We start from the raw sequence: 13,189 nt of genomic DNA, 5'->3' as shown, positions 1-13,189 counted from the left end.
CCCCCATTCCCAACCCCCAGAGCACCGCAGGAATCAGGAAACGCATCCCTGGTTGTCCACTTGCAGGAATTTGCACGTCTCTGAGTGAAGATGAGGAAAAGGCTATAAATCAGCCAGAAGGGTCTTGAAGGACGGATTTGGCGTGAGACAGAGATGGCTGGTGGGAGGAGGTGAACACCGCCGGGGACGATGGCCCACCGCTCCGGTCCCGCGTAGTGCAGCCCAGCTTCTGAGCCAGGCCCGCGGGATGTGCGCTTAGACACCATGGACCGAGCCCACAGCGCAGCCCTGCAGCTGCAGCAGCTCCCGCCCACGAGCAGCGCCGACCCCGGGAGCCAGGGTTCCTTCTCCTACAAGGCAAGAGCTTTTTGTTTGTTTGTTTTTTGTTTTGGAATTGTGTATTTCTCTAACAAGAAGGTAACACAGCACAGCATCCATTGGCTAACGGAGATGTCTAGGGTCTGCGTGCCTATCGCTGGCAGATACAGGCAGGCGCTCCACACACGTGGAAGAAAGTATAATCAAAAGAAAAGAAATGCTCATTCAAATACAAAACAATACGGAGGTAAAGAAATATTTTTAAAGGAATGCAGTCACACTTCGAAGATTTACTTCTTTAAAAAAATCACCTATCCCATTACTCATACACCACCTGGGTTCATACTTCAGCATTACTTGCTCCCTGTCTTTTTCCCGAATTACAAATCTGGGATCTGATTGTGCAGGAGGTTTTGTATCTTGGTTGTTTCAGTTAACCTTGTTTGTGGAGCATTTCCCCACGTCACTGATGGGTGATGCAAAGCCTGTTGTTGGAATGATTGCCCCATAATCTGTTGAGCTTCTGTATCAAAACTCGCTGGCTCAGTGGTTGAGCATTGACCTATAAACCAGGAGGTCACCATTCTCCAGGAAATACTGTTATTTTATGATATTACAAGATGTGTTATGGATTAGGGTAAAATTTCCATTTTATCTCAATTGTAAAAAAGGCATGGTTAGTTCACTTTATTTATTTATTATTATTATTTTTTTGAGGCCTGGAGAAGTAGACACAGGCAGTATTCTACTAGAGGATTCTATGGAAAAAAGTAGGACTTATCTCTCTCTCCCTCTCCCTCTCTCTCTCTGAAATCAAGTTAAGAGCCAGCAGTTTGCCTTGAGTTGCAGCCCTGCCCTCCGCCCTACCCAACAGGGGATGGATTCTGGTTGTTGGGGGACCAACAGGCTGAGCCACCCAGGAGGCAGCGTGGCAGCCAGTCCTTGACAGTGGAGGCTGTGCCTCAGCCCAGAAGAGTTGGGCCTTGGTTTCTTCCATTTAGCAAATAGGAATTTCAACTGAGCATATAGAGCAGTGGTTCTCAACCTTGGCTGCACATTAGAATCACCTGGGAATCTTTTTAAAATCCTGATTTCTGGGCCTCATCCTCCGGAAATTCTGTTTCTTTGTTATGGGGTGAGGCCACAACATTAGTAACAAAGAAACAGAATTTCCAGAGGATGAGGCCCAGAAATCGGGATTTTAAAAAGATTCCCAGGTGATTCTAATGTGCAGCCAAAGTTGAGAACCACTGATGTAGAGGGTGTCTCGAAAAAATGTATACATACTTTGTCTGTAGATTCTATTACATTTTGAGAATAAAATGTATTTTAATCAACACTGCCTTTATAATTATTCAAAGTGTGTATACATTTATGGGACACCCTGTACATCCAGGCCGCCTGCACTGGGTGGGATGGGAGCTGTGTCCATTATTGAGATATCGCTTCCTGGAGGAGCTTACCATCTACGAGGGAGGTAGAGGAGGCGATTTCCATGGGTACCTACCCTTCGGGACAGAATTTTGTGCAAAAATAGAAATATAGCAGGGTGTTTTGAGCATGGTCTTTAGAACCAGAGATACCGGGCTTCAGCTCTCAGCTCTGTCACGTTCTAGCATTATAACTCGGGGAAAGCCATGTAACTCCGCTGCAGGTCAGTTTTAGGTCCGTCCTGTAGGGCGGGTATGAGGGTGACCTGACGTTGCAGAGGAAACAGGATCTACCTGCGCCATCCCATTTCTGATTTTGGAAATCCTGCCCGTGCTCCCAGCTCCAGCTCAGGTATCACCTTTTCCATGAAGCCTTTGTCAGTCTTCCTGGCAGGAAACTATCGGTCCTTTATCCACACTTCCATGGCCAATTCACTATCACTGTAGCCATCATCATCATCCTCATCATCCTCACCATCACAGCAGCTAACATCTGTTGAGTGTTTACTGTATGACAGGGACTGTGCTAATCTTCACAAAACCCCCGTAAGGAAAAAAAGGGGACATATGTAATACTTTCAACAATAAAGAATTATTTTTTAAAAATAAAGAAAGAGAAATATCCTTGGGTGATGATTTAAAAAACAAACAAATCCATAAGGTGGCTATTACTATAATCCCATTTTACATTTGAGGAAACTGGTACAGAGAGGTTAATTAACTCGCCCAAGGCCACACAGTCAGTAGGTGTAGTAAAGCTGGGATTCGAATGGAGTCTGCGTACGGCCAAGGGCTTTGGTTCTATGCACCACTCCCTGCTGCCTGCAGTATGCCAGCACTCTGGGAAGCCCCTTCTGTCCCTGGCACTGGTTATTGTCAAAATGGCAGTGCCTCGCCTGCTGGAGAAGGTAAGCGACAGGAGCTGGCCTGAAGCCAGGCTACACATGTAGCAGAGCCTAGGTAGCTGGACTGCTACCGTATCTCTTGTATTCGACTGTGAGTAACCCGCAGAGCAAGCCAGAATGCTTCTACTTCACTGTTAGCAGGTTAAGCCCAAGGGATTGTGGGAATTCAGGTTAAACAAGTGATGAGTGGTCTTGTCACCGTGGAATCTAAATGAAGGCTGTGTCGGCAGATGTAAAGCAGTCCTTGCAGCAGGAGATTGGAGCTGAGGTTCCACCTGGATACCTCAGTAACCTTTGGCTGCTTTTCTCGGAACAGTTTGTTTCCTTTCAGAGTTGTAGCTGGTAAAAGGTCAATTCTTGGATCAGAGAATATCAGAGCCAGAAGGATCCTTACTGTTACTAATAGTAATGATAATAATGAAAATGAAAATTGTAAAATTAATAGTAACACCTAGAATTGTTTTCATATTTATTATGTGCCATGTAATGTTTCAACACATGCCTTATCCTATATAATAAAAGGGTAATATGCAAATTGACCAAATGGCGGAATGACTGGTCGCTATGGCGCGCACTGACCACCAGGGGGCAGACACTCAATGCAGGAGCTGCCCCCTGGTGGTTAGTGCACTCCCACAGAGGGAGCCACGCTCAGCCACAAGCCTGGCTGACAGCTGGCCAGCACAGTGGAGGTGGCGGGAGCCTCTCCCACCTCTTTGGCAGCTCTAAGGATGTCTGACTGCAGCGCGGGAGGGGGGAGCGGGCCTAAGCCGGCAGTCAGACATCCCCTGAGGGCTCCCGGACTGCTAAAGGGTGCAGGCCAGGCTAAGGGACCCACCCTTCTCCCCGCCCCCCCCCCTGCACAAATGTTGTGCACCGGGCCTCTAGTTTCTATAACATGACAACCCTATGGAGTGCTATGCTCAGCTCCAGTTTTCAGAGGGGAAGCCGAGGCTCCGAGAGTTCACACAGTGTCAGTGGCAGAGGCAGGACCAGGTTGGTAGTATTCAAAGTTCACAGTCCACACAAGGAAGCAGAAGCAAAGGGAGAAGTGGCTTGGTTTGCTGCCCTCCCCACCCCCTTGATATTTGGGTCTGTTGAAGCCATGGCTAGAAGCAGCCATGTCTGAAATCCAGCTGCCTGCCCTCACCCCACTTCCCTCGCCAATAACACGCCCATTCAGAGGCTGCACTATGAATACCGTGCCCGAAAGTCTTGGTTTGTGCCTCATGTCCATGCAGATTAATAAAGCCCCCGTCATTCTCAAAATATCCCGGTTTGGACTAGATATGTCCTGAATAGGAGGTTCCTGGTAGTTGGGAGGCCGCACTACTTCCTCACCTGTAATCTATTGGGGACCAAAGTGTTAGGAGACCTGTGTTCAGGTCTGGCCCTGCCACTTGCTCACTCGGTGACTTTGGCTGAGTCTTGGGCCTTCTTAGGTAACAGAGATTTCCCCCCGCCCACCCAGGTATTTGCCTTTAAAATGAGGGCGGCCCTCCTCCCCTCCACCCCTCCCTTCCACTTCAGTTGAAACCCAACTAGGCGTTGCCTCAGAAGAATCCTCTCCATCAGGTCTTGTGGCTGAAGGACTCAAGATGTCGCAGGTGAAGGCGGCGACCTGAGGCTGCCCCGAGACCTGCCTGGCAGTGGGAACGCCACTGTTTCGGCCGCATCTTTTCCTAAGGGACAGAGCCACTGATTCCAGGGTCAGATCCCTGTGTCTACTTATGAACACGGTTTCGTTGTTGTTAATCCTCACCCGAGGATATTTTCCCATTGATTTTTAGAGAGAGTGGAAGGGATGGGGAGAGACAGACAGAGAGAGAAACATCAATGTGAGAGAAACACATTAATTTGTTGCCTCCTACACGCACCCTGACCAGGGCCAGGGATCGAGCCTGCAACCTAGGTACCTGCCTTTGACTGAAATCGAACCCGGGACCACTCTATCCACTGAGCCAAACCAGTGAGGGCTACTTAGGAACACTTTAAAGAACGTCCATGGGAACACCCGGAGTGTTCCTCAGCAAAGAGAGGAGCAGTGTGGATTGGGAAAGTTCCCACTCCAGCCCGAAGACCTGGGCACCCCCACTTGACAGTTTTCAAGCTCTGAGACTTGGAGGAGGAGCGTAATGTCAGGAGTCCTGCTGGTCGTTGCCTCCACTCTGAACTGCCCTTGGCCAGACACTGGAGGGCGGCTAATAGGTGTGTGTTCCAACTGTAACCCCTGGGCCCAAGGCCACTTCTTTGCTTGACTTTAAATTCTCATAAAATTGCACCAATCGCCACTTCACAAGGGTTTGGGGCATAATTAGTGTGGCTGGAGCCCTTTGAACCGCTTGGATGACAGGGCGTTAGGTACGTTTCGCTGCGACTAACATGCCTATAACCAGTTATTATCCGTGGGGATGACGATGCTTACAGACATGGCTTCTTAAAGAACCCTCAGCTGCCGTGTCATTAGTGGGAAGTAGCACTTACAAGGTGGGGCTACTTTTTTCCTAATTTATGTTGAAGCCTCGGTCTGGAGGGGTCATTATCCCCAGGAAACTGGAAGTCAGACTCAGCTTCAAACCCTTCGTCCTCACCTTGAGCAAGTTAGTGTACGTCTCTGAGCCTTACTGTGCTCATCTGTCGCCTCCTTTCCACGTCATGTGCTAAACACAGGACTCGTGGTAGAACCCACTTCAGAGGGCTGTTTGTGGCCCCGAGGAGGGGATGCGTAGAAAGGCCTAGCGCCATGCCCAGGTGTGTAAATGCTCCATAGACCTCCGCCTTTGTTGTCATAGTAACCCTTAAACCACGTTTTTACTGCTTAGCTTGGTTGACCCTTGGGAGGTTTGCAGTTTTCATTTCTAGGTTCCACCCCTCCCCGCTCCCTGCAATAGGTTTGGCTTGTCCGTGTGGCCACGCAGCAGCCCCCTTCATCTCTTCCCTTCCACTTGGCGAGTTGTCAACACCACCTGCTCAGGCAGCCTGGTGCTCTGAGGCATCAGCGGGGACAGCGTGGTGTCTCTGGGTAGAGGAATAGAGCAGCTACCGGTTGAATGAACCATATGAAACTGCCGCTTTGGCAGGTCGAAGGCAGCTGAATATTGGCAGTTTCATATGGTTCACCCTAATGCTAAGTGCTGTCTTCAAATTATCTGAGGAGGTTCATGCACCAACCCTGGGCGGGAGGTGGGGGCACTGTTATTCCCCAGGGAGAAAGGCACCCAGGCTGAAGCAAGCCAATGTCACCGGGCCACCTGACCCCAGCAGCGTCCTCTGAACAGCCCTTGCTCAGGTCTCTGGCCTTTGCCCAAGTCCTGGAGGCTGTGTCCAGCTCTCCTTCATTCCCCGTACAGGTGATCGAGCAGCTCTGAGGTGTTGGAGCTGGAACCAGAGTCTTTTTGTCGCCTGTCTGACCGAGGCAGTTCCTGTAGAATCTGCTCGTTAACCCTTTTTAACAATTCCGCCTCCTCCTTAGCACCGTGAACTAAATGACTGGGCGGAACACATGCTTGGCCACCAGGTGTTTATTTGACCCTCAGGAGGTTGAGGTCTCTGCTTTGTATCTTTAAGAGCCGCACTTGATGAAGGGCTGCCTTTGAGGTCCTCAGACTGGACCTTCTGAAGAAGCACTGTGTGTTTCCTCAGAGAGGGAGGGAGAGGGAGAGAGAGATAGAAACATCAATGACGAGAGAGAATCACTGATCGGCTGCCTCCCGCACGTCCCACTCTGAGGATCGAGCCTGCAACCCAGGCATGTGCCCTTGGCCAGAATCGAACCCGGGACCCTTCAGTCCACAGGCCGACACTCTACCCACTGAGCCAAACCGGCTAGGGCTCCTCACACATTCTTTTAGTTGGTTACTGGCATCAGGGTTCTTGGGTTCCCCAAGATAGAAATCGAGAGGAGACCCCAGAGAAATTTCCAGACAGATTTTATTAAGCATTTTCCTGAGCACAAGGCAGGCAGCACAGAGGAAAGGCTGGTCCCCTGAGCTGGCTCGGGGCTGGCTCTGCTTGGCTTCTTATAAGCTGGGGGCGAAGCAGGCTTGCACGAAGACATGGGCTTTTAGAAAAAGGGGGGCTTGTGGGATTTTCCACATCAGGGTAGAAGCAAGGGAGAAGCAAGTGGTTAGAAGGGAGATAAAATTTTGCATGTTTTTAAAAGCAGGGAGTGGAGAGCGGTGACATGCTTGTGGTCATCATACCCGATGTTCCTTCTGGCCACCAGGTATATTTGTCACTCCTGAGCGCAGTCCCTATACTGTCTCAAGTTGACATCTAAAACTTAAAACTTTCGCCCTGGCAGGCTTGGCTCAGTGGGTAGAGCATTGGCCTGCAGACTGAAGGGTCCCAGGTTCGATTCCGATCAAGGGCACATGCCTGGGTTGCGGGCTCGATCCCCAGTAGGGGATGTGCTGGAGGCAGCCGATCAATGATTCTGTCTCATCATTGATGTTTCTATCTCTCTCCCTCTCCCTTCCTTTCTGAAATCAATAAAAATATATTTTAAATAAATAAAACTTATAACTTTCCATTATAAACTTAAATATTTGCAAAGGATGTCATTCCTGGCACATCTACATACTGATTTAAAAAATGGCCTTAGCTGGTTTGGCTCAGTGGATAGAGCCTTGGCCTGCGGACTGAAGGGTCCTGGGTTCAATGCGGACTGAAGGGTCCTAGGTTCGATTCCAGTCAAGGGCACATGCCTGGGGTGTGGGCTCAATCTCCAGTAGGGAGCATGCAGGAGGCAGTGGATCAGTGATTCTCTCTCATCATTGATGCCCCCCCCCTTTCTCCTTTCCTCTCTGAAATCAATAAAAATATATTTTTAAAAATAAAATAAAAAACAAGCCTGGCTGGGTGGCTCAGTAGTTGAGCATCATTGATGTTTCTATCTCTCTCCTTTGCCCTTCCTCTCTCTGAAATCAATAAAAACATATTTTTTTAAAAAATAAAAAACAAAACAAAACACTTCTTCTGCACTTAATGAAGCCTAGGGAATATAAAGACCACTTGACACTGACCACCGGCTTTCTGAAGGCTCTTCTGTAACAGCTGGAAATGTTACAACATTCCTTTTTCTCCTTGAATATGTATTTCTCTTCTGTTTTCCCCACAGCATTTTATCACAAATTTGTGTCTATCTTTTAACACTTACACATTTTATGAACACTTATCATACTTCTATACAAGAAAGAATGTAGAGTATGTAATCAAATTTCATTTTTAAAAAGTTCCTTTGGCATGAAGTTCTTTGGTATAAAAACCTGGAAGTGTTTTTTAATTGATACCATTGATTAATGCAACATAATGTTTTATAGTAATTATTAAGTAAAAAATAATACTGCTCTAGGAATGAATATTTGAATGAGAAGAATGGGACTGTTCTTTCAGTACTCAAGACAAATACTACTGATTGCTAGAATGGGAGTTTACTATCCGTTCTGTTCCAAGTTCCGGTTTTTATCTAGAAGTGTTGAGAACCTGTTCAAACCGCTGGGAAATGGGTCCTGGGGCCCCTGAGCTTCGGCCCAACTTCATCTGTTTCTGTGAACTTTCCTCATAGGAAAACCTGATCGGCGCCCTCCTGGCCATCTTCGGGCACCTTGTGGTCAGCATTGCACTTAACCTCCAGGTGAGTGTCAGTCACCAGCACTGGCTGGGGCAGAGATGCAGCCGATAAGCCAGGGTGTCTGGTGCCGGCCCAGCTGCCTCCACTCTGGGGGAAGTTGCCCACTCCATCCCTGGGATGGGCCTGGGACAATACCCTGTGGTCTTTCCTTAGTCACTGCCTTGGTTTCTGCGCCCCACGTTCACATTTCCAGAACTAGGGATACTGGCCTTCCTTGGCCCAAGTACCCACCCGAGGGAAGGCAGGGTCCGCTGATACCCACAGGGCTGCCCAGCAGAGCTGCCCACCCTCCTACAGAAGAGAGTGCAGCTGAGCAGGCACCCGGACATGGGGACCCTCGGGCATTGCAGTCAGAGGGAGAGGGCCAGCCTGAGGCCAGGCTAAAGTAGGGGTGGCTAAAGTGGGGGTGCCTAGCCCGTGGCTCCCGCCCCAGACTGCACACGCTGTGACGTGTTAGAAACGCACATTCCCAGGCTCCACCCACACCTGCTCTGAAGCTGAGGCTCATGTATTGAATTGTTAAGGCTTCCCGGGCAGTTTGGAAACTACTGTCTTTGAATAACAATTTAGTACTCAGATCGCTACTGCTTTACTTACTGTTCTAGAAGTACTGCCACATCCGGCTGGCAGGCACCAAGGACCCCCGGGCCTATTTCAAGACCAAGACATGGTGGCTGGGCCTGTTCCTGTTGCTGCTGGGCGAGCTGGGCGTGTTTGCCTCCTACGCCTTCGCTCCTCTCTCACTGATCGTGCCCCTCAGCGCAGTCTCTGTGATAGGTAAGACCAGCCTCCCCATCCCTCCCTGGGACTCAATTGCTTGTGTGACCACCAGGATCAATGATACCTGTTAAGCGTACCAGCTTTTGCTTGCATAATAACAGCTAGCGCTTAAAAGGGCTTCATTCACACCGGGCCCTGCCCTCCTTTATGGGTATTAATTCTTCTAACCCGCTTGGCAGCCTTTTGCGGGAGATACTGTTATTATCCCCATTTTACAGACGAGGAAACCGAGGCACAGAATGAAGTTACTTCCCCCAAATCATACAGTCCGTGAGGAACAGGGCTGGTATATGAACTAGACTCTCTGCCTCCAGAATCTGTTTTAAGATTCAGAAAGTTTATCAGCATTGCTTTTTTTTTAAGTTGTTGACATTATTATAGATGTCCCCTAGACTGCTTTTTATTTCCACTTCAGAAGGAAGATACACTTAACCTATTCATCCCAACACCGTCAAGATAATCTAAGCCCTTACAGAGCACAGACATCATGCATCCATCATGGCATTCCTTCCTGGTGAGCCTCGATGGGCCCTCAGCATTCTCAGAGTCAGGCAGCCACTGCCAATTACCAAGAACTGGCAAAGGAGTGGAAACCTGTTTGCTTTTGCTGATCCTATGATAAGACCCTCATTTTCTTGACCAGGCTTGGTACACTGGCCACCCACACAGTATCTTTTAAAAATATAGTTTGAATGCCTTTAGTTGAGGCAGGTTGTGGGCCATAGCCCGAACCTTTTCCTATTGTCTTACGTCTGACCCACTTCCTACATCTGTGTGTCTGCCCAGCCCCTACAGTTATTTAGATTTGTCCTCTGCCCATGGCTGACCTTGCCAAAGGGCTTTCAGAACTTCATTCACAGTGAGGAGTGCGTGGCTGAGTGATCAAATGCATTAAATATTAGTCTTTGAATTTTAATAAAGATGAAATAATCAAATTCTTCAAAACGAGGGGCTGAATTATAATGATGGGCCTTCAGGTAGCAGCCACTGAAAATTAAGAGGTTCTTACAGCTTCTCAAGTCACCCAGTGAGACATAATTTTAAAAATAACAATAACCACCATTTACGGATACTTAGTACTTATGAGTCACTGTTCCAAGTACTTTAATAATAATTATAGTCCAGTTTTTGAGCATTTACCATGTGACAGGTGATTTCCACGTATTATCTTGTTGATTTGCCCCTATTGCTAGGAGAAGGGGGTATTTTCAGTGGTGTGCTGATAAAGCCACTGAGAGGGAGAGTGAACGAAGAGGAGGAAGAGGCAGGAGGAAGGAGGGAAGGGACAGAAAGCGGGAGGGAGCAAAGGAAGACCTGATTTGTAGTGTTTCTGATTTACATGGTGTAAACATGCCTACTGTGGCTGTTTTCAAGCTACCCATGGTTTCCTGAATATGTAGCAACCGCAGCTGCTGCAAGCCGGATCCAGCACCCCCTTTCCTTCACTGCGTTCTAAAACAGCGGGACATAAGCACGGAGTCAGATACAGATCAGAAGTTATGCTTTTTTACTAATAAAAGCTCAATTAGAGCATGCAGCTTAGGGGTGCAGCCAAAAGGACTGTCTTCTCATTTCCCAACTAGACCTTGGGCCAGTCTCCCAGAAAACATTTGGGTTTGCAGAACAGAACACTCCCCCAGAATGGCAGCCTCACTTAGTCTGGGACAGAAAAGGAAGGACAAAGAACCAAACCTCAGTGTGTAAATTCTTTTGATAGATTGGCCCCACTCCGTTGAGAAATGCAGACAATGGGGCAAGAGACAGAAGGGCCTGTCCATTGGAGGTTCCCCCTCCGCACCCCCTGCCCCGACCTGGAAAAATGTCATAGAGTAGGGACCTGAGACCCACCCTTTAGGGCAGTCACAGAAGTTTGAGTGCATCTTCCGTGCAGCAAGTCAGGGAGAAACAAGATCCAGGTGAAAATGTCAGCAGTAGACACTGCAGTACAAGGAGCCAGAGCCCTGGCCGTCCGTGGTCCTGGGTTCGAGGCTAGCCTGTGCCTACCAGCTTCATGACCTTGCGTGGGTCTTCACCTCTCTCAGTGTCCTCGTTTTTCAAATGGGAATAACAGCAGCACCCACCTCAAAGGGTGAACGTACCAGAAATAACTGTAGTCAATTGCCTGTCGCCCAGCAAGTACTCAACACACAGTGCTCCTGGGCATGTAGGAAATCCTCAGGAAGGCCCAGAGAGGAGCCTCCCTTTCCGAGAGAGACCCACAGGGAGACCAGCAGGGGCTGAGCTCTTGGGAGCATGCGTGAGAGGACAGGAAGTACCAGGCTCCAACGCACGCAGATGAGCCAACCCCGTGGGCATGGGCGAAGGGACTCCTTGTGACTGACGGATGGCACCTCATTCTCTTTTCCCTGTGCTTTCTGTCTGTCTGTCTGTTTTAGCGAGCGCCATCATAGGAATCATATTCATCAAGGAAAAGTGGAAACCTAAAGACTTCCTGAGTAAGTGCACCGATTGGAGCCCCTGTTCCTAATGTTGTGCTTGTCTTTTCCTCGTTTTAACGCCAGCTCTCGGCAGTTTAGAGGCTGTCTGTTCCCTGCGCCCGGTGTGGGTCTATATTCCACTCTCATCGGGAGAGCTGGGTTTTTCATCAGTGGCTCCCAAACCATTCAAAAATCAGTGTTGATTGAGCACCTGCTGTTGGGATTTTAGGAAGCCAGAGGAAAGGCACCCTCGTTCCCTCCCTGCGTTCTAAAGCAGCGGGACGTAAACACGGAGGGCAGACACCGGAGATCAGCTGGTGCGCTTTATCACCAACAAACGCTAAATCAGAGCATGCAGCGTAGGGGTGCCGCCAAATGGACGTCCTCCCTGTGTCCCAACTAGACCCTGGGCCGGTCTCCCAAGAAGACATTTGGGTTTGCAGAACAGAACACCTCCCCAGAATTACAGCCTCACACAGTCTGGGGCAGAAAAGGATGGAACAAGAAACCTCAAAACCTCGGGGCATAAATTCTTTTGATAGATTGGCCCCACTCAGTTGAGAAATGCAGACAATGAGGCAAGAGACTGAAGTGTCTGTCCAGTGGAGTTCCCCCCACAGGAAACCCGGGGAGTGGGGAAGACGTGTTCCCCTAAGACACCTACTAAGTGCCACACTCTGTTGCAGGGGCCAGGGATACAGCAGTAGGACAGACAGGGTTCCTGTGTGGATGGAGATTATAGTCTGTGTGTGTGTGTGTGTGTGTGTGTGTGTGTGTGTGTGTGTGTGTGTTGGTGGGGAGGGCATACAATAAACAAGTGAACAACTAAATAAACAAAATATTTCTAAATCGTATGCTTCTTGGTAGGCCCTGGGAACATGGGAACACGTTACCTAGACTGGTCAGGGTTAGATTCTCTGAAGAGGAGAATTTTCAGCCCAAACCTAAAGTGATACTAAGGAGACTACTATGCCAAGTTTGTGAGCAGCGTGTTCCGTGTAGAGGGAGCAGCAGGTACAAAGGCCCTGGGGTAGGAGAAAGCTTGGTGTGTCCAGTATCGGTGAGGCCAGTGGTGGAGAGTGATGAGTAAAGTGGGAAGGAGGACATGAGAGCAAGGAGGCCTGGAGGACTGGATGATGTCCAGCCTTATAAGCTGTGCTAAGGAGTTCAGGAGTGACATGATGGTGGCACCTTAAATGCCCATCAACAGTAGAATGGACACACTGTGTCCTATTCACACAGTGGACCGGAGAGCGAAGGAAGTAGCGCTACACATACAATAGAGATGAAGCTCACAGGCTTCATCTGGTGTGAGCACAGACACAAGAGAATATACCGTATGAACCCATTTAGGTAAAGAACAAACCAGGCACTCTCAGTGCTGGTAGAAGTCAAAGTGTTACCCTGGGGGTGGGGTCCAGTGATTGGGAGGGGGCACACGTGAGGATTTGGGGGTCCTGTGAAGGTTCCCTTTTGGATCTGGGTGCTGGTTATATGGGTGTGCTCACTTTGTAAGAATTCGTTGAGCATTTTGGGGGTGTTAATCCTCACAGAGGACATTTTTCCATTGATAGAGAGAGTGGAAGGAAATGAGGGGCGAGGGAGAGAGAAAGAGAGAAACATCGATGTAAGAGAGATACATCGATCGGTTGCCTCCCGCACGAGCTCTGACGTGGGGCCAGGGAT

At 49.0% G+C, this 13,189-nt stretch overlaps 1 protein-coding gene across 3 annotated transcripts in view; it reads left to right on the top strand.

Moving 5' to 3' along the window:
- Positions 1–13,189, top strand: part of NIPAL3 (NIPA-like domain containing 3) — a 41,412-nt gene that overhangs the window by 3,457 nt on the left and 24,766 nt on the right. For 2 of the 3 annotated variants that reach the window (XM_014546895.1, XM_014546896.1), the window contains exons 2-5: positions 21–357; positions 8,220–8,288; positions 8,891–9,062; positions 11,462–11,521. In XM_014546895.1, the coding sequence (XP_014402381.1) occupies positions 265–357; positions 8,220–8,288; positions 8,891–9,062; positions 11,462–11,521 (394 nt within the window). In that variant the 5' untranslated portion in view covers positions 21–264. The remainder of the gene's footprint in view (positions 1–20; positions 358–8,219; positions 8,289–8,890; positions 9,063–11,461; positions 11,522–13,189) is intronic. The other variant, XM_005875191.2, reaches the window with a different exon arrangement.

This window comes from Myotis brandtii, unplaced genomic scaffold (genome assembly GCF_000412655.1).
Source record: "Myotis brandtii unplaced genomic scaffold, ASM41265v1 scaffold456, whole genome shotgun sequence".
NCBI lineage: Eukaryota > Metazoa > Chordata > Mammalia > Chiroptera > Vespertilionidae > Myotis > Myotis brandtii.
The sequence above is the reverse complement of the archived record's forward strand: the minus strand, read 5'-3'. Positions and strand labels throughout refer to the sequence as shown.